At 42.5% G+C, this 27426-nt stretch overlaps 1 protein-coding gene and 1 pseudogene across 1 annotated transcript in view; both read left to right on the top strand.

Moving 5' to 3' along the window:
• Positions 1-1964: 1964 nt before the first annotated feature.
• On the top strand, positions 1965-2470 carry LOC131896479 (heterogeneous nuclear ribonucleoprotein K-like; annotated as a pseudogene).
• Positions 2471-7587: 5117 nt separating this feature from the next.
• LOC131925580 (MHC class I-like protein MILL2) overlaps positions 7588-27426 on the top strand; it is a 33513-nt gene continuing 13674 nt past the window's right edge. Inside the window, 1 exon segment of the mRNA XM_059280962.1 lies at positions 7588-7715. Within this exon segment, the coding sequence (XP_059136945.1) occupies positions 7616-7715 (100 nt within the window). The 5' untranslated portion in view covers positions 7588-7615.

Here is a 27426-nt window from a genome sequence, read left to right as displayed (position 1 = left end):
CTCATCAAGATAGTACAAATGGACTGGACATTGTGAATATAATTCTTACCTGATAATTATTCTTATTATATATAGTTTTACTGTGTTAGAGTTAAGCCTTCTCTTTTTTATTAAGACAAAAAGGGGGGAATGCTGCAGAATATTAGTTTACACTGTGTGAAGATGTGTCGCTGTGATTGGTTTAATAAAGAGCTGAATGGTCAATAGCTAGGCAGAAAAGACTAGATGGGATTTCTGGGGACAGAGAGAACTCTGGGAAGAAGAGAGGCTGATTTAACCAGAGACTCTGAAGAAATTGGACATACAGTACAGGAAAGAGGTAAATGAGCCATGTAGCAGAATATAGATTAATAGAGACAGGTTAATTTCAGTTATAAGAGCTAGTTGGAAAAAAGCCTAAGCTAAGGCTAAGCTTTCATGATTAATATTAAGTCTCCATATCCTTACTGGGGAGCTGGCAGTCCCACAAAGGAAAGTCGGACTACATTTGAGAAAGCTTGTTACAGATATGGGGCACGAGAATGGGAGAAATCACCAAGAGTGAGTACAGCCATGATAAATATAGCGTGAAAAGAGTCAGACCAGAGGACTGCCTGAAAATAATAAGTAAATAGGTAGAATAAAAGGCGAAAAAGAAAAGAAAGGAAGAGGTGGAACAGCCAGGAGTAAAACACAGCGCAGCTGCATCCTAAAGAGTACTCTTTCTTTTTTCCTTTAGAGCAATGGTTCTCAACCTTCCTTTGGATACAGTTCCTCATGTTGGGGTGACCCCCCAACCATAAAATTATTTTTGTTGCTACTTTATAACTGTAATTTTGCTACTGTTATAATAATAAATATTAATCATAATACAAATATCTGATAGCCAACCCCTAAGAAAGGGTCATTCGACAACCCCAAGGGGGTCACGACCCTCAGGTTGAGAACCACTGCTTTAGATGCTCCGTTTGTTTCTGCATCTGGCTCCTGTAATGTTTTGCTAGAGCACTTAGAGAAGCTCTCACTTCCATTCTAAAAAATCTGCCCTTGGTTCCCTAGAGAAGGGCCTATAAATTTAAAGACATGGGAACATGTAAATGAAAGTTTAAGGACAGGGCCTGGAGAGATGATGGTTCAGAGGTTAAGAGCACTGGTTGCTCTTCCAGACAGGACCTGAGTTCTAGACCCAGCACCCACATCGCTGCTCACAGCTGTCTGTACCTCCAGCCCCAGTGGCTCGGACACCCTTACAGAGACAGACAAGCAGGCCGAACACCAACACACACAAAATAAATAAATCTGGCTTCTCCGCTGCAGAGACGTCATCATTGCGCTCATCTCCTACTCCACTGCCGACTATTGGTGTATTCATTTAACTCAAGAAAATGGAGACTGAAACAGCCCCAACACTGAGGCCAATAGGGAAATTGGTAAATGCCCTGTGGAAAATACGGAAGAGAAACAAGCCTTTGAAAGATCTAAAAATACAGATGAGATGGTCGAATTGCACATGTTGCTTCCAAGCAAGAATGCTGGGGCAGTGACCGGAAAAGGAAGCGAGAACATGGAGGCTCACTGAACAGACTCCAATGCCGGTGTTTCAGTCTAGCAGGAGTGGCCCCAAGCACAAACTGAGTGTCATCAGTGCTGATACTAAAATGACTGGAGAAATTCTGAAGACAACCATTTCCACCTTGGAAGAAGGCCTGTGTTTACCATCACCCACTGCAACCATCCAGCTCCCCGCTTGAATCTGATGCTGCGGAATGTGTTAGAAGGCCTTGCCAGTCAGAGGTCACAGTCTATCCTGGCCTGAAAGCTTTTTCCAAAGTTTAGGGACATGGGGACTCCCTCCCCTGCAGCAAGACTTCCTGCTCTCTACCTGCCCTTGTTTGGAGAATGTGCCTGGGCACGGAGGACTGACCTTATCTGAAAGCTGTCTCTAAGCCTGGATGCCTGATTTATAGTTAGCATGACCTTCCTCCCCTCCACCTCCTTCTGGTCCAGGTGGCCTGGGTGGCAGCAGAGCTCAGAATCTTCCTCTTCCTCCACCACCACCACCCAGAGGGGGAGAGCTTATGGCTTACTGGAGACCACTATGATGGCATGGTTGGGTTCAGTGCTAATGAAACTTGGGACTCTGCAAGTGACATATGAAATCAGAACAGCAAATGCCTTATGAACCACAGGGTGGTTCTGGATATAATTATTTCTAAGCAGGGGGTCGTGGCTCATATAGTGACCTCAGCAGACCTATTATTACTACTACACGTGTAACTAGTCCCAAAGATTTGGCTGGGTCTATTATTGGCAAAGGTGGTCAGCAGATTGAACAAACTGTCATGAGTCAGAAGCATCCCTCAAAATTGATGAGGCTTTAGAAAGATCTGAAGATCGGATCATTACCATTACAGGAACACAGGGCCAGATACAGAACACACAGTGTTTGCTGCCGAACAGTGGGAAGCAGTATTCTGGAAAGCTTTTCTAAGACTAGGGAAAACCTGAAGAAGTCCTGCATTGTTTGTTTGTTTTTGTTTGTTTGTTTGTTTGTTTGTTTTCTAATCTGCATCTGTTTAAAAAACTAACCTTCCCCTGCTGCATAGACATTCTGCCTTTGAGGTGCAGTGAAATCTTGGCTTGTTCACCAGATGTAATGTTCTTGTTCCTTACAAACAGGGTTAGAGGGAGGACTTGCAAAAAATAACACTGAAATTTTGAAACAGCAGCAGAGAGAGTGAATTTTATTTTTTGCTCATTGTTGGTGGTTTAAAAAATAATTCCCCCCATGTAATTATTGTGAACACCTTGCTTTATGGTCACCGTAACATGGGGGAGTGGGGGGACAGGGAGAAGTAATAGTCCACATGCCCCTGGCGTGTTCAGAGCGCTGTGCAGAATGTAATGATTCTTTTGTAAGAAATGTTTTACCATTTTTAAAATAAATTCAGTGAATCTGTTTTGGGTGGTCTTTTTTCTAAGACAACTTTCAAACTGTGGTTGCATTTTCTAGCACACCCCTAAACTAAACACTAAGTTTGATTTTCAACTCCTCTGTTGGATATAAGTGCCCCTCTTGGGTCCAGGCAAAATACACTGGCAAATTCAGTCTGGGTGGTTTCTTAATGGTTGGAAAGACATGGCTTGAGATAAATTCCCATCTCATACCCATGCTTGTAATAAGGTTGGGATTTTGTTTGTTTTTGCAAATATTTGCCGCTGCTTTTCAACAGTTTCCCATGTTAGTTGTGCAGAACTAAGGTGGAGAGCAATACTAAAGAGTTAACCATTATGCCAAATATATATATATATTTAAGTATTTGCCAGAAGCCTGATGGACAATGAGCTTTATTGATCAGAATAACACTTGGTTATGGACGTGGCTGATGCTGAGTAAATCTTGGTTATTTTTGTTAGATAAATTCTCACCTATAGACCCAAACTGTCAGCCTGTTAGTGTCTTGTTATAGTTGAAATATATTAAAAATATGTATATAGTTTTGTTTCTATTGTATGCACAATGAAAGAAAAAAGATGTACCATTTCTCTGTTGTGTGTTGAATTATGTAGGAAATGTTTGTGAACGATTCAGAAAAAAAAATGTTTTAATGGAAAAAGTTCCTGTGGATGTTTTGTGTAGTAGCTTGGCATCTGTATTGCTAGTTCAAAATCTGCATCTAAACAAAACTTCCATGATGTTAGTTTTGATGTGTGCCCAGATTGAAAAGGGGTTGATTGATATATATAAAGTTTATTGAAATGTTCCTCTTGTAAGGAAATACAATAATCTTAAATTTAAAAAAGAATAAATAAATAAATCTTAAAAAAAGTTTTATGTCGATGGGTTTTCACTGTGGAATCTAAGAGGAGACTGCTCAGACCCACAGCATGAAAATGATTAACTGTAAATCAACACCCCTGTAAATCTGGTAGGTCTACTCCAAAACAGACACCGGGATGAAAGGGGTTTTGTTGTTGTTGTTGTTGTTGTTTAATTTTTTTTATAGATAAAAGTCCTGAGAAAGAAGCGATGTTAATTCTTGAATTACTTCGCTTCAAGTTGCCTCAGACTCTGAGACCCCGGTTCAGTAGCAAAATTACAGTTATGAAGTAGCAACAAAAATGAATTTATGGTTCGGGGTTCCTAAGACCATGGGAAATATGTGTTTTCCAATGGTTGCGACCCCAAGGATCGAGGAGGAAGCCTCCCCCTCCCCCCGCCTCTTTTTTTTTTTGATGATGATGATCATAGTTTTAAGATGCCCGAAATGGCTCCTACTCTTGGAGCTGAGCCAAGCGTCCCTCCTCTTTCATCACACACAGTAAAGCCCCCTGTTAAAGCTTTCTGCACTTCATTTGCCGAAGCCAGAGGGGACTGAGTCCCAGCTTAAGTATTTGTTGGGGGCAGGGAGAACTCTTGCTTTTTCCTGGATTTTCCTCTACGACAGCAGGGGATTTGACAGCAAGGACAAAGAGGGGCGCAGTGAAAACATGGCGACTGGGGCTGCGCAGACTCCAGGATCCCGGCGCAGCGGCCCCGCGCTGCCCTAACTCTCCCACTAACTCGGATAACTTATTAATTTCTACACATCAGGTTTTACCAGCTCAATTTAGATACTAAATGCGCTAATGGGCCGTCTGTGTGAAAACAGAGCGGCTGCTGTTTTAGGATCGTTCTGTCTTAGGTTCCGGAGTGTGGAGTTTAGCTCTCCCGTTTCAGATACAAGCATGCTTTTTCTTGGTCGGCTCTTAACCGCTTTCCTGAGCCAGTCAGGCAGACCCTCTGGCTCTGTGATAGGAAAAAGGAGGGCAAAAATGCCCAAGATAGTATACACACAGGGTTAAAGTTAAAAGCGGGCTGGTAACATTCCTTAGAGAGACTTGGAAAGCTAACCTTTTCCCTCCCATCCTCTAGTCTCCCTTAACTACCCACGGGCTCAGCTTCCCTGAGCCCGAATATGTTTGTGTTGTCATTTTAACATTTTGTTTTAGTTTCGATACAGTTGGGGTTTTTTTGGGTTTTTTTTGTTGTTGTTGTTGTTGTTGTTGTTGTTTTTCGGTTTTTCGAGACAGGGTTTCTCTGTGTAGCTTTGCGCCTTTCCTGGATCTCACTTTGTAGACCAGGCTGGCCTCGAACTCACAGAGATCCGCCTACCTCTGCCTCCCGAGTGCTGGGATTTAAGGCGTGCGCCACCACCGCCCGGCCTCGATACAGTTTTACATGATACCAATGAAGAGCGTTAAGTACTCTGCTGAGTCTTAACGCCTCTGGAGGTAATTGCTCCTACTCGGTCCAGACAGGTCCTACACACATTTCCCATTGGACGGTTGCTTTGGGTAAGAATAACTGATGTCTGTGCCTTTAAATATGTCATAAATATAAAAATACAAACATTTGAAGGTTTTTAAAGACATTTTTACCTCTACTATCTCTTTAAATACAAGCTAGTAACCAAATGGGGTTTTTTTAAGGTCCAATACAGGGCTTCTGTCCTATTTTCTAAGTTAATAACTGCTGTCCCTACCTTAAAATAAAAAAGGGGAGATCTACCTATATGGCTATAAAAAGATATGGTATTAAATAATAAAATATGGATATGAGATAAAAATTTTAATAAATAAAAATTATACATAAAAGATACAAATTATAAATAAGAATTTATATATAAGATTAAAGTAGACATGTTTACAAAAGAAATAACTTAAAAACCTTCATAAGTTTTTTATAAGTTATAAAAGTCTGAGTAAGTTACTTAAAGTACATAAAAATTATGAAAAGACATAATAATATATATAATATTAAAGTTTCTAAGGTTTAAAAGTAACCATTACCAAAAAAAATTATGTATGCCAAATTTATTTTAAATATATCTGGCTTTTTAAACATTATGTAATAGTTATTTGTCAGATTGAGGTAACTGATGTTCTAGATGTTTCTTTTGTAGTACCTGCACTACCCTCTTAAACTATACTGGGATATCATCCACCACTCCTGTCATTGGTGACTCAGTACCAATATGTACCTCTGATCTGAGTGACCCATGAGGACTATGGCTTTGGAGTCTGGGAGGGATTCATTGTACTTTTTCAAATATTATCAATTCATTCATCACTTGAGTTTTCCAGTCTCTAATTGCCCACAGGTTACCCCACTGGCTGGACATTTCCCAGTGTACAGTGAGAATCTGCTGCTGGGGTTTCAGAATGGAATTCCCCCTTGAATAGTGTGCTCCACAGCTCTAAAGAACTCTGTGCCTCCGAGTGGACAGCCTGAGGTGCTGATCAACTTCTCCTGGAGGTGCCCACCTGGTCTGGATGAAGATGACTTCCTAGGAAACCTTCATAGGCCTGATGCTGTTATAGCAGTGGTCCTCAACCTTCCTGATGCTTTTATACAGTTCCTCATGTTGTGGTGACCCTGACTACAAAATCATTTTTATTGCTACTTCATAACTGGAAGTTTGCTCCTGTTATAAATTGTAATGTAAATATCTGATATTCCCAGTGGTCTTAGGTGACCCTGGGAAAGGGTCATTTGACCCCCAACGGGTTTGTGACCCACATGCTGAGAACCGCTGTGTTGTAGAGTCTCCAGGGGGGAATGTTCAGCCAAACCTTTGGCTGTTAGACACAGCCCTGAACAGTGTGAGAGTCTATGGGACTTTTGGAGAAGATGAACAGTTATGACATGATCATCCTTTCATATGTTATTTCATAATACTGCCCTCCATATATGTCACTGCCTGGGAGTCCCTGACCCAACAAATAAATGCACATTGCCCATTTTGTTAATCAGTTTGCTTATAATACTAATGTGGCTTCGGCAACACAAGAACGTATAGACACAAATGCCAGGTGGCAGTGGCACATGCCTTTAATCCCAACACTCAGGAGGCAGAGGCAGGCAGATCTCTGTGAGTTTGAGGCCAGCCTGGTCTACAGAGTCAGTGCCCGGAAAAGCGCAAAGCTACACAGAGAAACCCTGTCTTTAAAAAAAAAAAAAAAAAAAAAAAGTGTAGACACAAACATAGAAGCTTCATCACATATTTTAAAAGCTGTGGTATTACACCTAGGAGATACAATACAAACAACACAATATCCATTAGTTCTACAGTGCCCTGCTGGCTCTACACATGTCTGTGTTACTCCTTGGAGCTATAATGAATCACAATGGAAATGGGATAGAATTAAATCACTTATGGGGAATATGGCATCACAAAAATGTTAGTTTAGCTTTATTAACACTCAGGCAATTAGTTACCGACCTGGGCTGTGTCACCTCGCATTCAATTTCCCTTCAGCCCTGGTTAAAGATTTATTACAGGAGGTACAAGGATCTGACCCTTTTAACATCCTTCAATGTGCTCTCAACATTATGCTCAAGTTACTTATGTTGATGATTCATTTGACAATATTAGGAGGCATTTGTTGGTGGAAGAGATATTAGGGTTTCTTAGATACGCAGACACTAGATATGCAAACATGAATTAACTCGACTCACCTTAAAAAAATAGGGGGAATATTTGGGAACTTTTTATGGGCGGGCTTTGTTGAAAGTCAGTAAGTAGGTGGAGCTAAAAAGGGTGGAGCTGACGTTGCTGTCTTTGTTTATCACGAAGCCATTGAGAGGGAAAAAATGGAAGCCAGTTCTGTAAACCCCGGACTCACAGTCTTCCTGTGTGTGTGTGTCTCACTGCTGCCGTTCACGGTGGATTCAGAACTATGCTGCCTCCGGGGTGAGCTTTGGGCAGGGTGGGGATCGTCCCTGTGAGGAGGGGAGGGGTGCGGATTAAGTCTGAGAGCTTGAAACTAGGAAAGAGTAGAGAAAGGTGAGGAAAGGGGCGGGATGGGGAGGGAGGCTTTACTAACTGAAGAATAACTGAGCCCTTTTGTAAAACATGCGGGTGGGTGGTCTAAGTGGTGTGTTCACAGCTTGGGGAGGCTTCCCTGTCAGCTTCAGGGTACGTGAGTACAGGGGTGCGCTGACTACTTACTACACTGAAATCAGGAAGCCTCTGCAGGCAGGAACTGTCTGTTCTTTGTCCTACTGCTGCGTGGGTGGCCTCTTCTAGCGAGGAAGTGGGGTGTCTGCAGCTGGGGAAGGATGTAGGGAGTCTCTGGCACAGAGACCAGAGATGGGTGAGGGATTTTAGTGTCCCCTGCCCTCAGAGTGGTTGGTGTCTGAGTGACTGTGCACAGAGACAATGGCTTAATCCCTGGGGGGCTGGGGAGTGGCTGTTAGTTATTTCCGGTGCTGTGCTCTTACCCTGCAAGGAAATGTCATGAAACACGACAGAATCCTCTAATAAGAGTTTTATGCTGGGAGGTGGTGAACCTTTAATCCCAGCACTCGGGAAGCAGAGCCAGGCGGATCTCTGTGAGTTCAAGGCCAGCCTGGACTACCAAGTGAGTCACAGGAAAGGCGCAAAGCTACACAGAGAAACCCTGTCTCGAAAAACCAAAAAAAAAAAAAAAAGAGTTTTATTAAGGTAAAAGGGACAGAGAGTGCTCAGGCCTGTGGGAGACACGTGTGTAGAGAAGAAGGAACCGGGAATATGGCGCCAGCTTATAAAGGCTGGGCGTGCACAGGTCGACGTAACTGCTCTACGCATGTGCGTAGATCACATGGCTACGCTGCGCGCTTACATAAACATGTAAAGTCATGGATCCTAGTCACGGATCCTGGTCACGGATCCTGGTCACGCGAGACGGCTTGACCCGGAAATGGCTATCTTGACCTGGAACTGGCTAGGCAGAGGTGTCCAGATCCGCCGGGCATGCGCAAACACACCCAACGCTGCATGCTTACCTAAACATGCAAAGTCACGGATCCTGGTCACGTGAGACGCCTTGACCCGGAAATGGCTATCTTGACCTGGAAATGGCTATCTTGACCTGGAACTGGCTAGGCGGAGGTGTCCAGATCCGCCGGGCATGCGCAAACACACCCAACGCTGCATGCTTACCTAAACATGCAAAGTCACGGATCCTGGTCACGTGAGACGCCTTGACCTGGAAATGGCTATCTTGACCTGGAACTGGCTAGGCAGAGGTGTCCAGATCCGCCGGGCATGCGCAAACACACCCAACCGTGGGAGCGTGTTGTGAACCCTTCAGTGGCCCCGCGGGTAAGAGTGGGAGGGCCTTGTGTTGAAACCAGCAGCTGGAGTGGGAAGGGAATGACCTGCCAATAAGGTGAAAAGAGCCTTGGCAGCTGTGGGACCAAACTGGAGGATGGTGTTGGGGAGGGTGTGCAGGATCTGGCCTGTTTGAAGGGAGGAGCTGGGGGCTGGAGTCAAAGGGCAGCTTCAAGTCACCCAGCTGAGAATCTCCTCTCCATTCCCTGGATCCCTAGATTGTTATAGAAGATTGCTCTTTTAATATTTGGAAGAATTGCTGTTGTTGTTGTTGTTGTTACTGTTTGTTGTTTGAGACAGAGTCCCACTATGTATCATCTCTGACTGACCTGGAACTTGCTGTGTAGACCAGGCTGACCTTGAACTCCTAGAGATCTGCCTGCCTCTGCCTCCCACTGCTGGCATTGAAGGCAGGAGCCACTATGTCTGGCTAGAAAAACTTATTTTCTTAACGGGAAATAATTTCTGTGTGGTGTGTGGTGTGTGTGTGTGTGTGTGTGTGTTTCAGCATGTGAGTGTGTAGGGTATTGCACAGGACAGAAGAGTAGGGATCTTCTTCTATTGTCCTGAGACAGGGTCTCTCACTAACCCTGAGAATCATGGTTTGAGCAGGCTGGCCAATGAGTTTTTAGGACTGCCTGTCTCTGCTCTTCAAAGCTGGGGTTACAGGTGTGTACAGCCAGGCTCTGCTTTTTATGTGGGTGCTGGAGAATGAAACTCAGTATCTAGTGTTTGCAGAGCGAGCACTCTTACCCCCTGGGCCATCTCTGGTTCCTCATTTTTGACACTGTCCCCACTGTGTAGTCCAGAATGCCTTGAAATTTGTCAGCCTCCTGGCCCAGCTAGGGTTAGGACATGCACTACCACACTCAATGTGTGTCTTTGGTTTTTCGAGACAAGGTTTCTCTGTGTAGCCCTGGCTGTTCTGAAACTCACTTTGTAGACCACGCTGGCCTTGAACTCACAGAAATCTACCTGCATCTGCCTCCTGAGTGCTGGGATTAAAGGTGTGTGCCACTATGCCCCACCGTGAGCTAATTTCTTAATCACCTGAAGGACCTGCTGACATTTTCTCTTTCTATGTCAGTTTTCATAAGATTACTTTTCTCTGGAGATGTTGGAGACATTCCCCATCAGAGTAGTGCATGGACTACATCCGATGAACTGTGTGAATTTAACATTGTCACTCAGTCCATAAGGCACATGGTAAAGCCGCTGAAAGAATATTTGAACTAGATACAGAAATATTTCTGTCTAATCTACTCCAGATCCCATCATGAGTCCTAATTCTCAGACACTATACATTTCTTCAGTAGAATTTCCATCTTATGTACTATTTAGCTCTTACACTGTGGTCATGGGAACTGGACCTACAGCTTCACACATGCTAGGAAAGGGCTCTCCCACTTAGCTCCAGCCTCAGTTGCCCAAATCATTTCTTCTTTGTAGCAGGGTCCTGTGCTGTTGTTCCCTTTGGGGGAGGGGGCCAAGCAGGTGCAGAGTCAAACCACACAGACTCTGGGAGAATGTCAAAACAACAAGCTCAGTTTATTCAGGAAGTGGCAAGTTTTATATACCCTCTACCCCACCCTGGGGGGAGGTCTGCTGGTGTGACATGGCTGCCTCTCATTGGTCCAGGTCATCTTCAGATCATGTTTCAGCTGCTGTTGCTAAGACCCTTAGGCAGAGGTTGGCTCTCAAAAAAGTATCTTTTTTATTTGTTTGGGCCGGCTGGCCCTCAAGCCTGTTAGAGATGAGTCATTCCACACTTCTTGTCAATTCTCTAGAGAAATCCTTTATTCTTTCATATATTTTGTATGTTTTTCTAATATTCCCTTAACATATATGAAACATGTAGTTTATTTTTCTAATATCAGAATTTGCCACCATTGTCTGGAATTTTCCTCTCTCTTTTCTATGGTTCAGATCAATGTCACCCAAAGATGTTGTAAACCTGGTCCAGTCTGTGGCACCATTGAGACCTTCTTTGGCACTGAGTTCAGGGAAAGGAAGCTGAGTCATGGGATAGAGCCTTAAAGAGGAGAGTGGGACCCCTCTTAGTTAGGGCTTCTGTTGCTATGAAGAGACACCGTGACCAGAACACTCTTATAAAAGAAGACTGGGCTTGTTTACAGGTTCAGAGATTTAGTCTATTGTCATCATGGCAGGAGTATGGTGGTATGCAGGCAGATGTGGTGCTGCAGAGGTAGCTCAGAGACAGGCAGGCAGCAGGAAGAGAGAGTGACACTGGGCCTGGCTTGAGCATCTGAAACCTCAAAGCCCACCCCCAGTGACACGCTTCCTTCAACAAGGCCACTCCTCCTCATTATGCCACTCGCTGTAAGCCTATGGGGGCATTTTCATTCTAACCACCACAGACTCCAGTGTGGTCTTTCTTCTCATTTGCACTTTCTGCCTGTTGTGAAGTGGGCAGCTTCCTCCACCATGTGCTCCCAGCATGCCTTCTGCCTTGCCGCAGACCCCAAAGCAATGGGGCAGACAGACTAAACCAAAACCTCCAGATGGAACCAAATAAATCTCTAGTCTTTCCTTCTTTTCTTTTGGAGACAGGTCTCTTCTAGCCATGGCTAACCTGGAACTCACAGAGATCTGCCTGCCTCTGCTTCCTGAGTGCTGGGATTAAAGGTGTGGACCACCACTCCTGACTCAAAAAATCTCTATTCTTATTACACTAATTATGTAAAATATTTTGAGTAACAGACTAACAAACTTCTTGGGTCTGTGAGATGACTCATCAGGTAAAGCAAGCCTGACCATCCTATTGCAACCTCCAGAATCCATGCAAAGATGGAAAACCACAGCCTTCAATTTTGGCACTTTGTTTATGTGTATGTGTGAGTGTATTTGTGAGTATATGACGTATGTGTATAGATGCCTGTGGAGGCCAGAAGGAGGTGTCAGATCCCATGGAGCTAGAGTTCCAGGAGGTTGTGAGTCACCTGATGTGGATACTAAGAACCAATCTCTGGTCTTCTGCAAGAGCAGCAGGCACTTCTAACTACTGGGACATCTCTTCAGACCCTCCATAACCCTCCTGATTACCAACCATGGAGTAGTACCTTTTCATGTGACTGCATGTTTATACTGAATCCTAGACACTGCATAAAACACTTTTAGATTCTGTAGTGCTGTCTACCGTGGGTTTTCTCACATCTCTTTAGCACTTCATACGAAGGCTGATCACCTCTGTGACTCAGGATGGAGCCCCTTCCACTGATTACTTTCTAGACCTTTTCATTTAACATATGCTTTAAGCTGTCTTCTTTAGGGAAAGTTTTAAGACGGAACAGAAAAAGTATTATCTTTTAAAGTGTAAAAATGTTAAAAAATTCAAAGTTAGTGTCTTAGGCTCTTATTGCTGTGAAGAGACACCATGACCATAGCAACTCTTATAGAAACCTTAACTAAGACACCCACCCACCCCTTTTTCCAAGACAGGGTTTCTCCCCCTCCCCCCTCCATTTTTTCAATCTGTTATTTAAGTATTTGATGGTGTCATTCCACAACAGCTTGACTCTGTGAATGGCAAGGGATTTCAGTAACATGATTAATATTCCATAAATTGTAAAACTCTTTGAAGCCCTTGCTGGGAAAAGCAGGATCCTTACCAGCTTTTTAGCTGTAATGGGAGTCCTAGGAAGAACATGCATAGAGAGCTATTTGACAAAGTCAAGTTACAGATAGGACACAATGGTATTTTTCTGGGGCTCCCAAGGTCCCACTCACGTCTGGTGCTGCCCTCTGTAGCTAACTAGTTATGAGGAGGCATTGTGCGAGCCTAGAGGGTATTTTTGAGCCCAGGTCTCTGCATAGCTGACAGCAGAAAAGGCCACAGACACCAGCAACTGTAGTTCCAGATGTCAAGCTAACTTGAGAACCTCCCACCAGTAATTATGCACTGGAATCTTGGAATACTGCGTAAAATAATGTCTTCAGTACAGCATGGGCTCTAACTTCCGCCCTTGCCAGAATCTGATCATTTATCAGACCAAGGACATGTACAAAACTAAAAAAAAAAACAAAAAACAAAAAACCTACTTAATTAACAACGGTCATTAGTTTTTAAAGATTTAAACCTAAAAGCTTATTAATTTAAGCTTTGGGGTTTTTTAAAACATAGAACAATTTTAATTCTGAACTTGAGAAGACTCTTCTCCTACCAGGTAATGGGATATTTAGAAGTACCCAAGAAATAATCACAGAAAATCCTAAAGGAGAACAGAATTGGGTTTTTCCATTCAAGTAGGAGAAAGTTGTGGTGATATATTGTGTACCCTAATAAAATTTGCTTGAGGATCAGAGGACAGAGCCAGCCACTAGATAAAACATAGAGGCCAGACAGTGGGGGCACACACCTTTAATCCTATCACTCGGGAGGCAGAGATCCATCTGGATCTCTGTGAGTTCAAGGCCACACTGGAAACAGAGCCAGGCAGTGGTGGCACACACACTCTTAATCCCAGGAAGTGATGGCAGGGCGGAGAAACGTATATAAGGCTGAGGAAACCGGAGCTAAAGCAGTTCAGTTGAGACCCTTTTGGGTGAGGACTCGGGATTTCAGTCAGAGGATTTGTGGAGTTTCTGAGGTAATAGGTGGTGGCTGTGACTTGCTCTGCTTCTCTGATCTTTCAGCTTTTACCCCAGTATCTGATACCAGGCTTTTTATTATAAGAACATTTAACATTAGAACAACAGAAAATACATATTCAGCTGATGCCATAAACAAAACAGAAGTGTGAAAAGTGTTAAAGCTTAACAGTTTCATGAAAGAACATGCTGGAAGGCTTTAGTTCTTACTACAATTTGAAGACAGTCTGATGTCACAGAGTCTCAGGCTGCAACAAAAATAATTTTAGGTGAAAACTTCAAAATTATCTACCTTGTAATAATTGTACCTTTGGTTTAATCCCTTTTGGCCTTCAAGGAAATTTGAGAAATATGTGCTTATGTTTGCATCCCTTGACCATTATATTATCTAAAAAACTTTGATTCCAATTACTCCTATTTTCCTTCTTTAATCCATCCCAAGCATGTTTAATTATCATTCTTACTTTTTTGTGTTGTACAAAAATAGAATTTTTTTTAAAGTTTTAGTAATCATACATAGAAAGGAATCCATGTGGTTTGGGTTCTTAGTGCCTAAAGGACCTGAAGTGAGAAAGTCTCCATTTTTTATGTAAAAGACAAGATAAAATTCCTTGTTGTGCTGCAAGTGCACCATTGGATGGATGCATAATTTGACCAGGCATCTTTAGGGAAAGCATCTTCTACAGTACAGTAACAGCTCACTGCACCAGCCCTTTGGAGCAGCCTCCTGCCAGCAATAGCCAGGGCTGCTTCTGGCTTTCCTCCTAGGCAGGTTCTTCCTGCTAGAGACAGAGGTGCCAGTATGACTGTCATGTTTCAGCAGGATTGGATTTGGTTTTTTATTCTCATTTTCAAAGCAAAGAAACTCAGCTAAAGGAGTGCCCTAAACCCCTTTTCCTTGTCTGTCTTTCTTCCATTCTGTCTCCAAGCTACTGGTATGTGCTATCCATGCCAACATTCTGTTTGCTAGGCTCCACCTTCGAGGACCTCGTTACAAATGTTTCCATCTTTCGTTACATCCTCTCTGCCTTCACAATCCTTCCGCAACATTCTATCCACTAGGCTCCACCTTCGAGGACCTCGTTACAAATGTTTTGTCTTTCATTACATCCTCTCTGCCTTCACAGTCCTTCCGCAACATTCCCTTTCTCTCAAGTTAGGTTGTTTTCCATTCTCAGCGCATCTCTATCCTTCATGTGCTAATTTATACATGAGGTCAGTTAAGGCTGAGTCTCAGTCTTCCTTAAGGATACCTATTTCCGGTAAGGATGTGCAAACTGGGGTTACAAAGCTCCAGTCATGACTGGACAACTCTAATTCTTCCTTAGTTAACCCAATAAACTGTCATCCAACTTAAGTAAACAGCAGAGTCAGTTAAGATACTCAATGGCTGAGAAATGTCTAATAAAAGCTGATTGGTTACAGCAAGTTCCAGTTGTTGAACCGTACAACCAGAGATAGGCACAACCTTTTTTGAGGAGCACATGGAATTTATATATAAAACATGTTCCTTGTCCTTTTGAAGAGCCCTCTGTAAAAGTATTCAAAGTGATTCTACAGGATTTTTATATGTAATTTTAGGCAATACCCATGGGTTGTCTTCAAAAATTATTAAAAGGGGGTATTTTGGATAACAAACAATTATCGATAGATCCCAAGACACATGGTAATGCAACCTGACAATTATTATCAGTGTGAAATGTTAGGTCTCAAACCGGAGACAAATGGCTGAGGTGCCTACTTAACATATCAAAGTGGACCTTAGCCACAAGGTTCTCCCAGCATCCCTTAGTCCCTGTTACAGGGTCCTTCTTGCTGGCATACCTCTCCCTCTGCCCTGAACTCTCTAGCCCTGGGCTGCCCTTCTCTTCAGCCCCTCTTCCCTGCATAAGCCAGCCTATGATCCAGCCATTTTGGCTATATGGTCCTTTTTTTTTTTTTTTTTTTTTTTACCTTTTTACCCTTTTGACCTCTTGGGTTCTTGGTCTCCTGGCTCTTCCTTCTCCCCTCCACCCTCTCCTCACATGGCCTGTCTCAGGGTCATGTTCACTCTGGACTCTCCCAGATGCCCCTGCCTCTGGCTCTCCTACATATATCTACAATAAACTTTTCCTCCACCCTATCTAGGATCAGTCACAACCTCTCTTTTATTTCTTCCTTTTTTTTTTGTTTGTTTCTTCTTACATCATTCATTTCATGCCAAAACCCAGGAACTGGCATAAACGGGTTCCCCTCAAAGGAACTCAGCCTCTCCAAACCAAGCTGCTGATCTGCCTCTTCTAAGGAATGTACCGATCATTTGCTTCTGCTGGCTTCTGCCACCACAAATTTGATCCCAAATTCTAGAGTCCAATTCTTCGGCTTCCATTTCCCTTTGGCCGCTTTCTAACCATTTGTCTACTTCGCCTACGTGTCCCTCTAGGCTCTGGTCTGCTCCACCCTCCATGTGGGCACATCTCTCTACTAAACGCACTTACTCTGTGTTTTTCTGGCCCCTGCAGCTTGCCGTGCCTCTGGCCTGTTACATCCCCATGGACATCTAGTTTCTTCTCCCTCTGGGAGCTGCCGTCCCACAGCGTCCGTAAACCCATCCCGGGCTTCTCCCATTGCGTTCTCTGTCTCTCAGCTCCCTTCTAAAATATCCCCACCCCCCCCCCCACCCCACACCTCAAGGAACTGCCGGCCCTGCCTCTCTCAAACCCTCCTAAGCCCCTCTTCCCTCAGGGTTAGTTTCTCTAAGCCTGAGTGGTCTGGGTCACTACTCTGCACTCTCAGCTCCCTCTTGGAGCTTATAGAAATTCCCTCCAACGGAGATTCATTTTTGACCGTCTCTTGTCCTTGGACGACATATAGTTTGGCCTTAATGCTATGGGCCGCAGGAAAATATTACAAGAACTCAGCTGGTTATGGCAAAGCCACTACCTGGAGGGATCAAGGAATCCCTTCAGAGGAAGCCAAATTCCAAGGAGCTTTTGGTGTTATTTGGCTTGTTATATATCAGCTGTCTTCTGTTAAGAAAATCATGTGTGCCTTCATAGTTTTCCCAATTGACTTTCCCCAAAGAATTTCTAACAGTGTGGACTGATACATTCCAGGTATTTGGAGAACAGCCTCAGGAAAGACTTCTTCCCCCCAGCCCATCCGTTTCTCCCCTTTCAGCACTGGAATCAGGTATCTCCCTTAGCCACATTCAAGGACTAACAGAAACAACAGTCCAAACCACCACATAATAAGTCTCCTGATTTAAGGTAAATTCCACAAGAAGACACTGCCTAGGTCAGGTGGACCTTAAGTAATAGCTTTACACAAGTTAGCTTGGACCCTCCTTTCTTACAGCCTTAGTAACTTTATAGACCCCTAACTTCTTACCTAACCACTTCTCAGAATGTAGGCTGAGCACATAGATCCCCTTTTTCATATACTAACCAGTCATTAGCTCTCAGTTGACCTCTTTTACCACTCCCATTTTGGGTTGTAAAAGAAAGCCTGGTGGTCACTATCTGAGGAAAATTCTTACCTGCCTTTATGACCCCGTAGAATTCAAGCATGGAGACCTTGCTCAACCAGGAGATTGTTATTGCTTGGGTTTATAACTGGATTCCAGAGAGACTTGGGGGGAACAGAGAGACAGAGAACGGAAAGGGATAAGGAGGATTTTGACCAGAGAGAATGTGTGGACGAGATGGAAGATGAGGAAGAGTCAGATGGGGAAGTACTAGCTGGGTAAGAACAAGATGAAAAGGGCCTAGATGAGGCAGAATTAAGACCAGAGAATTAAGATAGAACTTAGATGGAACAGTAGATAAAGGTAGAGAGAAATCAGGCAAGAAAGGAGCTAGGCACGAGAACAGAACTGAAGCTGTGTAGATGGGATTTTATTCCAGAGGAATTAAAGCAAGTGGACTATAGAGCTCAGTGTGCTGAGAGTCTATTTCCCGAAAATAGTCCTTGCCGTTCTTAGTTCTCTCTCCTGAGCCCCTGGGATGTATAATATTAAGGCTGGTCCCTAAAATATTATACAAGACCTTAGTACAGCTCAAGGGCCAAAGATTGACATGCTTTATTTTCAAATACTCTCATACGGTAACAACTTCTGCCACTGCACAAACAAATGATCCCAAAATCTCTATCTAAACTTGCTCTGCTCTCCACTTCCAAACATCTCTTATCTCTAAGGTTTCTCTAGTTCCCACACTAAAGAATCTTTCATCTCTATGATTTCTCTGCACTCTACTCTCAAAATTCTCTTAAGACGACGCTATAAACTCTAAGTAAATTTGTTGCCACTCTGTGGGTTTGGTCCCAGGTTTTGGCACCAAAATGTGAGTTTTACAACTCAGGGGAGAGTTGTCCTAACTACCTGTAGGGTAAAAGGGCCAGGCAAAGAAACCCATCATGACCCTGAAACCAGAGCCAGTGAAAAAAAACCCACCCTGGCCCTGAACTCAGAGCCAATGAAACACACTTTGGCCCTGGAACCAGAGCCATTGAAAGAAACACACCCTGGCCCTGAAACTAGAGCCAGAAGGTTAAAAAGGGCCAGTGAAAGAAACACACTTTGGCCCTGAAACCAGAACCAAATTTTCCCCTGACCAACTGAACACAAAACTAACCAATCCCTGAGCATGAAATCTAGCTAATCTGAACTTCTCCAAGCTCAAGGGGATTGAAATCTGACCAATTCCCTCCCTGAAAATCTTCTCGCTGGAAAAACTCCACCCCCTAAGAAGCCCTATACAAGCCCTGTGCCTCTTCAGTGGGCAGCTGTCCTTCTCCACCCTGGCAGAGGCAACCATTTTCCTGGATTCCTCCTTCCCAAATAAATCTCTTGAAAGAGTTTTTGGTGAAGATACTCTTTCACTGGCGTGGAGCAGTCTCTGCTGGGAAACTTCCTTAGGGGAGTGGAGCGGAAGTAACAACTTTTGAAGAAGCGGGAACAGATTGCTACATTTCTGCAAGGGTTTCCCCTTAGCAGAGTGAAGAGAAGTAACAACAGCCAGAACTGCAAAGAAACTCCCTTGGGGAGCAGAGCAGAACTCAGCTGTAATGACCTTCTCTAGGAGAGGAGCAGGATTGCCACACTGTGGGGAGATCATCTCCCACGGGAACCCAGCTTCAGGTATAGCCTGACTTCCTGACAAGTCAGGATACCCTTCTCCTCACAGGTGTTAGGTATCCAGGATACCTCCCTTCACAGCTGCAGGTATAGCCTGGCTACCTGACAAGTCAGGATACCTTTCTGTCCAGAACTGTAACACTTGCACAGATAAGTATTCCTGTCAACCAGCAATCTAAGTTTCCCTGCCTACTGCCTATTCCTGAGGGTGGGATCTCTTCCCCTTTCCTTGGTCTTGGGGCTCCCCTTCCCCAACTACCAAGATTGTGGACCTGGAAGTTTCAAGTGTGCACCCAAGATAAAAATTTTCTGATAAACTTTAATTTTACCTTCTGTCCCTAATCTATCTGTCCCAGAATATTTCAAATCAGCCACAGACTTCTCCAGCAACTTGCCTGACCCAGATGTTCCTGTGGAATTTGCATCCCAGATGGCTCCAAAGTGGTTAGCCCCAGGTGGTCCAGCCTCACAAACTGCTCCAATGAGGCCTACACTTCCCTAGCCCCAGACATGTGGGGCGTTTACCCAACCACCCCCACAGTTCCCCAGAGTTTTCTTGAGTGCGAGCAGCAGGAAGTATTAGATAGAAAGATTTATTGCGGAGAATATGGCGGAGATAAACAGATAGAAAATAAAGGATAGCCTCGAGAGGGCCTAGAACCTATTCCAACGGGCCCCGACTGTCTCTGCCCCAGGGTTTTTATAGAGACGCCAAGGGGTGGAGCAAAAGACCTCCTCCCCCAGAACAGCCAAGTGCAGACCATGTCAGACACCTGCACTTAGGCCCATGGTCCTAATCATCCTCTATGGGGACCTGCTGAGTAAAGCCACGAGGAACCCGAGAACTGGCTCCCACAGGTCCCCCTTTCTTAATATATAAAAAAATAACTATTAATGGCTTACAGCAATCTCCATAGCTGTTATACCTCCTAATATGGGAGTAGAGGATGATAAAGATGGCATTTCTCTTTTGAATTAGGTCCAAGGTGACTACAGCAGTCTTAGCTGCCTCAAGCCCTTTCTAAACCAAAAACTCTTAAGGTGACTACAAACTTAAAGAATCCCTTAGCTTCATCATTACCATTAACAGGTTAACATAAATATTGTTATACATAGTCACAGTTCTCTCAATCTTACAACTCAAAGCAAACTCTTAACAGAACCATTTGAATTAGCATATATGGTGCTAAATATAGTTAACAATTTTCTCCGTCTTACAACTTTAACTCAATCATTTGAATTTTCTTGCTAACAGAACATAGGAAAAACTTCAATGTATTCACATCAAACTTAAATATTTCCTTAACTCCACAAAACCAGGGTGCATTAATATCAATAGGTTTCTGCAAACATAATTCAATCTCATAGCTCCTCCTTTTCTTTATAATTTTTTAAACAAAATCTCAAACCTAGTTAGAGGAACCCAAACTCATACAATTCCTACAAACCCATATTGAAAAGCAATATTTTTAATCTAACCATGAACACTTTGAAAACTTTTAGCAAAACATCCAAAAGCAGTTTCTTAATAAAACTCTTTACACACTTTAAAAGTAGTCTCTTAGTATACCCCATTTGCATTTCTTACTAACAAAAACATGACATTAATCCACTTAAACAACTTTTGAAATTAGACTAAGGAATATTAACTCTCCCCCTTTTCTTTATAATTTAAGCAAAATCTCAAGCCTAGTTAGAAAACCCAAACTTTTCCATTTAAACAGTTCCATTTATAACACAAAACCAGTTCTGTAAGTAATTTCATTTTTACATAAACAGTTCCACAAAACAATTCATGAATCACCAATTAATAAAGCATATATGCATACACAAAACTGCATCTTGATTCTAGGTAGAAATAATAAATTTCTTCATTTAAACAGTTCCATTTTTAACCCAATTCCAGAAAACAGTTCCTAGGTCATTACTATAAGTAAACTCAAAATTGTCCCATTGCAATGAAATCTCTACTGTTCATTTCATTTCTTAAGTCCCAAAATTCAAATGATAAATTCTGGTACGAGCCTTCCAAATATGAAGAAATCCATAACCAAAATCTTTTTGTAGTTTTATCTCATTTTAAGTTCAAAAAGTTCAAACAAGAAATAAATTCTAGTATCAGGCTTCACTTCCAAATATGAAGACGTTTTTCAACCAAAACTTTTTGCAGTTAACAATTTTTGTTCAAACAAGTGTCTCTGAACTTATTCTCAAGCCAGAGACCTTTTTAGGTACAGTAGTATTCTAAACCGCACCGTTTTTGATGTTAGCTCAGGTTTTTCTGTGTTGTGTCGATTTTCCACGGATCTCAGCTGCAGATGCCTTGTGCTGGTTCTGGCGTCCACCATTCTTAGCTTCTTAGCGGCTTCTGGAGCTTTTGAAAACTGCTCAGACTGACTACTTTGCAGTCTGCTAGGACACTAACTTCTGTATGTCTCAGGTTCTTTCAACCATATACATTAAGAATAGACTCACACTTAACATTTACACTTTACAAACTCACATATAACATTTTTTGCCTTGCAAAGCATTTAGACTCACATTCAACATTCTACAAACTCACATATAACATATTAACATGTACTTATTTATACTCCTTAAGGAAACTATAGAACTACTTTAGCAAATATATTTCTTATTACTTCTTATATACTAATATTCATTCCATCTTATTTCTTATTTAAACTTACATTTACAGCTAACATCTTTACTTCTTACAAGCTTATCACTACATGTCTTAAGACTACCTTAGATACTTCTTGCAAGCTTATATTCTTAAAGGATCTATAGATCTATTTTACAAACTTATATAGGGCTACCATTAGCATATATTTTACTTAGCAAACACCTAAAGATTTCTTAACACAGATCTAACAGAATTTTTACAAACTCACATATCTTATTTTCATCTTTTTCTATTTCTTACTCTTTTTTTTTTAAGATTTATTTATTTATTTATGTATACAGCATGTATGACTGCAGGCCAGAAGAGGGCAACAGATCTCATTACAGATGGTTGTGAGCCACCATGTGGTTGCTGGGAATTGAACTCAGAACCTCTGGAAGAGCAGTCAGTGCTCTTAACCTCTGAGCCATCTCTCCAGCCCCCTATTTCTTACTCTTAATTATCACTATCTCTATTAGAAAAATTCTCTTAACTAGACAGGAAGTACATACATCATTTCTAAAGTTTAGAGTTTATAGTCAGCTTTGTTATAAAGCACTGGGATTTAGTGAGTGTTGTTATAGAGTTGTGATATAGAGATGTGTTAGGGGACTGTAACATCTTCGGGACGAAGCCACACTCCAAAGTTGCCAGTTCTCTCAGCCGTTCCGGAACCGGCAGAGATGCACTGTCAGTGGTAGACAGTTTTTAACTAGAGGCTGTCCCTTCACCCAAATTCATGATAGCTCCCCTAAGTGCTTCAATTCAGACAAACATTTCCATTACAGCAGTACTTTTGGTTTGTTCTACCGAAAAACTTCTGAGGGTGAAATTACTGTATTTAGCTGCTGTAAAGCTCTTTGCCAAATACTGCACAGCTATTAGGTGATACAAAGTATTTTTCTAAAGGAGCTAGTAAAGCCAAAAGCGGCACAGCTCCGAACTCTTATTTCCTCACTGTTTGCATTAACCAGTGACAAAACCTCAGAAACACTAATTGAGTCACCTTCATTCTGGTTCCTTTAGAGGAACATCATTAGAGCTGACCCTTCCTTAGTTCCACGCTCCTTATCAGATGCTCCTGTAACCACCGAGCTTCATTCTCCTCTTGTGAAAAAACACAAACATGTCCTCGACCCCATATTAACACAGGATCGGGACCCTTCCATAATCCCAAGCAGGGATCTTTCCATTTCGCATTACCCTCAGCTAAAGGACCAGGAAGATTGGAGTGAGCTCTAATATGGCCCACAAAGCATGGCAGCTTTCTTTTGTGAATAGCATCTTGAATTTATTGAAACATTTTGACTGGATTGTTGTTAGTTCCAGTATTTTTACCAAAACTGTTACTATTCAAAGGAGTCAAGAACATAGATGTTCTTTCATGAAAGGTATCCTTCATTAGCTTACTCTGAGAAAAAGCATTTTTAGGATTTAGTATTTATTTCATTAGCTTTAACTCCTGATGTTATTAGCAGCTGTGATATTTAGCATTGATTTCTTATAAGGAACTTTCAGGTAAAGCAACTATTTTTTAAGACAGATTTTTCTGGTTTGTTCCCCATCTATAAAGCAGTCATTTTTTTGAATGCCTGTTTCTTATCCCCTTAATTAGATTTGCAAAGGAATCACTCATTTTGCAGGCTGTTTGTTCAAGAGGCAAATAGTTTTTAATTTCACATAAGTTTCTTCATATCTAAGACAACGTTCAGTGTATAAACTGCTTTCCCTTGTTTTCTTAAGGATTTTAAAGAGGCTTGTTTGCTCTTATAGGTAGCTTTTTGTCATCCAACTACCGTAAAAACTTTGCACAGCTATTAGGGTAAATAAGGCATTTTACCAACGGAGGCCCAAACCGTGAAGCACCTAGTTCCATATCCTTTCAATTTTTCATTGGAACTGACACTTAAACTCTTAGACGATTTTCCTCCTTATTCTTTTAAGGGCTATATTTTAAGTTTACCATGAACGTATTTTCGAGTTGACAAAAGTGTTTCAGGGCAATGTCGCCATCTTTAGCGGAAAAACTACCTTTCCCAGAATGCATTTCCCTTATATCAGTCCATAATAATATCAGTCCCTTATATCATTTCCCTTATATCAGTCATTTCCCATAGTTCTTTTTGGGTCTGAGAGTCAACTGGTTCTCTTATACCAGACTTGCTTACAAATTCTTCCCCGGGAGGTTTGAACAAAGTTTTTTGCTTTTGCAACGGGAGATTTGAACAAGCATTTTACATTTTCAATTATGGGACATTGGGAGGTTTCTAGTCTCTCCTCAGCTGGCTTTAACAGGTGTCTCTCCTCCTTCATTTGACACTGGCCCCCAAATCAGAACTGCACCTGCCTTGTTAGCGCGATAGCAACTTTCCTCGGGGCTTGTGTTTGTCTTAGCCAGTCAGTGAAAAACATTCACAACAGAGTTTTTCCATAGCTCCTTCGGAGAGATTTTCTCCCACTGATCTGTCTCATTTTGTTTGTTCCTTCCCCTCCAGATGCAGAGCTTCAGGTATCTGTCTGTGGCTCTGTACCTCTGCTAGCTGCCTGCTAGCTGCCTTTGGAAGTAGGGGCTTTTTTTTTTTTTTTTTTTCCCCAAATCTGCCTCAAATTCTAGCAGCTTTTTCAGGTCATATTTTTCTGGGGAGGATTATGTCCCTTCTCTGTTTCTTCTGAGTCTTTTTCCCAGACAGTTCCCAGTTTGGTCTCAGTTTATCCCCTCTACCCCAGAAACAGTTTCCGACACTACAGTGGTGGCTTTCCCTGCTACTGAAGGTAGGGCTTTTTGTCCATTTGTTTTCGGGGTCTGTGTGGTTTGCGTACAGACTGAAAATCTAACAAGGGAGGTTTTTGCCATTTCTAAACTTCCATTAGGACAGGCGTTTTGTTTCATTAGGCCTTCACCTAGCCCAGTCCCCCAGTGGGTTGCATTTGTTTGTCTGGGTGCTCAAGGACAGAGCTTATGCCAGAGGCAATCACCCCTTAGGGCTACACTCTCTCATCTCAGGGAATCAGTTGAAACAAAGCTTTTTCTCAAAGAGGTGCTTTCTCTGACAGAAAAGAACGATTTACTCCTGGATAGTTCTGTTCTGTCCTGGCTGGGCTTTTTCCCCAGACAGCGTTCTGACTCAGCAGCACAACTGCTTCAGACACAGTTCAGCTTTACTGTTGTCCCAGAAAGGTCCTTACTTTGATAGAAAAGCTTTTTTTCTCAGATTTTTTTTTTTTTTTTCAGCTGTGGACCTATCAACCCGGGACTTGTAGGAAAGCAGGCAACTGTGCTGTTCCCACTGGCTTTAGTTTTGTTTGTTCATTAGCAATCTTCCCCTGGGTCCTGCACCTTCCTGCTTCAGCTCTGTGCTCCAGGAAGTTTACAAATGCAGGAACCCTAGTATCCCCAAAATGCACCCCAACTCAGACGCTGGCCAGTCGCCTCTGGGTTTTTGGTCAGAAGCAAGGATACAATGCTTCAGGGGATCTTTGCATTAGGATGATTAGGAGCACCTTTTCTTTCTGAAACGCTCACTCAAACAAAACCCTTGATGCCTCAGCTCCGCTATAACTGAAAAGCTTGACTTTTTTGCTTTTCTCAGGTAAAGTTTCCTGCCCTTTTGGGCTCTCTGTAGCTCTTTACCCACACTCTCCCAAGCGTTTCCCTCAGGGTATTCTGACCCACTGTCTTTTACTAGCTTGAAGAGACACAGTTTAGAAGAGGTTTTTAGGAACTTGTCCCTGCCTCCTGCATTGCAGGGAGGATTTTTAAAGCTTGAAAGAACTTAGGTTTTGCTGTCTTAAGAGGTTTGTTGTTTTCCCTTTGAGCTAATCACAGGTGGTCCCCATACTAATATCTTCAGGCGATTCTAATTTTTGCCCTTTGGAGAGAAAGTTAAAGGCTTTAGTTTTTAAGTTTAAGAGAGCTTTTAGTTTGAAAAAGATTAAGGCTTTTTAGAGGTTTTTTTCCCCCAGATTTTTCAAGAAAAGCTTTATAGTTTAAAAGATTTTTTTCCCCAGGAGAGAAAGACCAGCTTTTCCCAAAACTTCCCAACTTTAAACTTTTTGGCTTTTTACACCCCCATATTGCCTCGGGGAGAAAACACTTTCTCCTGGTGCTTGGACTTAGCATTTCAGCTGTCCCCAGGTCAAAAGCTTCCATAGGAAACTTTCTTCCCCATAAGCTCAGAGAAGAGCTTTTTTACTACCCGTAAAGCCCAAGAAAGATTTTTCCCCCCAGTTTGCATTCATAGCCCCCAAAGTTAGAAAATTGTAGAGTTTTTCTGTCTAGTTGCCTTACTTATTTTTTCCTACACAATCTTACACTTCTAAGTTTTTCCTACACTATATTACTACACTATACCTTGTACTTATTTTTCACAGATAGAAATTGAGAAAGGGATAGAAGATAGAAAATTTTGACAGAAGAGAATTTCGCTGCAGCATCCGACATCCTTCCAGTCCGCTTTCCTTTTCTCTCGAGGATAAAACCACTGCCTCTCAATATATATAAAAAATATATATTTTCCATAACACCGGCATGCCTTATCCACTGGCAGGGCTGAACTCAGCACTTTCGCCAAAAACTCTGTAATAAAACTATTATTTTCCTTTATCTTTAGTCCCTGTTCATTTATCTTTAGTCCCTGTTCATTTGTCTTTAGTCTCCCCTTTTTTGTCCTTTTTAGTCCCCCCTTTTTTTCTTTAGTCCCTTTTTTTTTCTTTTTTTAGTCCCTGTTCATGGCGCCATTCTGTGGGGCGTTTACCCAATCACCCCCACAGTTCCCCAGAGTTTTCTTGAGTGCGAGCAGCAGGAAATATTAGATAGAAGGATTTATTGCAGAGACTATCGCGGAGATAAACAGAAAATAAAGGATAGCCTCAAGAGGGCCTGGAACCTATTCCAACGGCCCTGACTGTCTCTGCCCCAGGGTTTTTATAGAGACGCCAAGGGGTGGAGCAAAAGACCTCCTCCCCCAGCACAGCCAAGTGCAGACCATCCCAGACACCTGCACTCAGGCCCGTGGTCCTAATCATCCTCTATGGGGACCTGCTGAGTAAAGCCACGAGGAAACGGAGAAGGGGCTCCCACACAGATAGTCCCACGAAGCCTGGACTGAAAGTGAACCAGCCTTCACTACTCTCTCTCTCCCCAGCCTGGGCCAGCATTCCAGCTTTTGTAGGACATGAAACAATGCCCCAATGTCAGCAGGAAGTAGTCATAGAATGATTACATCGACCCTTATCACTTATTATCAACAAAAAGGCTGGGGTGGCAGTGTTAATCCCAACAGCAAGAATAAGACCACTAACACAATTTGAGCCAAATTTGAAACAAACTTGATTTTTATTGGGTACACCCAAGAGCTGGCCAGCAACTGTCTCCTAAGTTGAGTTAAAGAGAGAAGCCCCAAATCCATCTCTTGAGTCTCTCTTAAGGAGCAAAATTATGAGTAGTTTTGCAGAAGGGAAACAATGGGGCAATAAGGAAATACAAAATTTTTTTTAAAAAAATCATGTGGTCACCTACCATGTGATTGGGGATCAGGGAAAGCCAGGGAGGGTAAAGGTATTCTCAAAAACAAATCAAGGTCATGGGTTGGGGAAGGTCAGGTTTCAGGAAACAGAGAGCAAATCAACTGTCACAGTAAGTACAAACTTATTTTTTTAAATCCAACATAATGGCTCCTGCCTTCAAAACCGAGTCAGGCAAGTTCCCCATTGACTTCTGTTCCCTCTTGACTTATGTTTCCCTGTCAAATCTTTGATAGGGGGATGTCTTAATAATATCATCAAGCAGCAATAATTCTAGAATTGTTTATCTGATGGGTGATCAAGTTGGTGACACATTGGAGGGCACAGGGCCCAGTTATGATAACTAGTAGAAATAATATTAGAGGGCCAATGAAGAGGGAGAACAATTTTAGCCATAT

Source organism: Peromyscus eremicus, chromosome 1, assembly GCF_949786415.1.
Source record: "Peromyscus eremicus chromosome 1, PerEre_H2_v1, whole genome shotgun sequence".
In the NCBI taxonomy this organism is placed as follows: domain Eukaryota; kingdom Metazoa; phylum Chordata; class Mammalia; order Rodentia; family Cricetidae; genus Peromyscus; species Peromyscus eremicus.
Note: the sequence above shows the minus strand (reverse complement) of the source record. Positions and strands in the feature narration are given on the sequence as shown.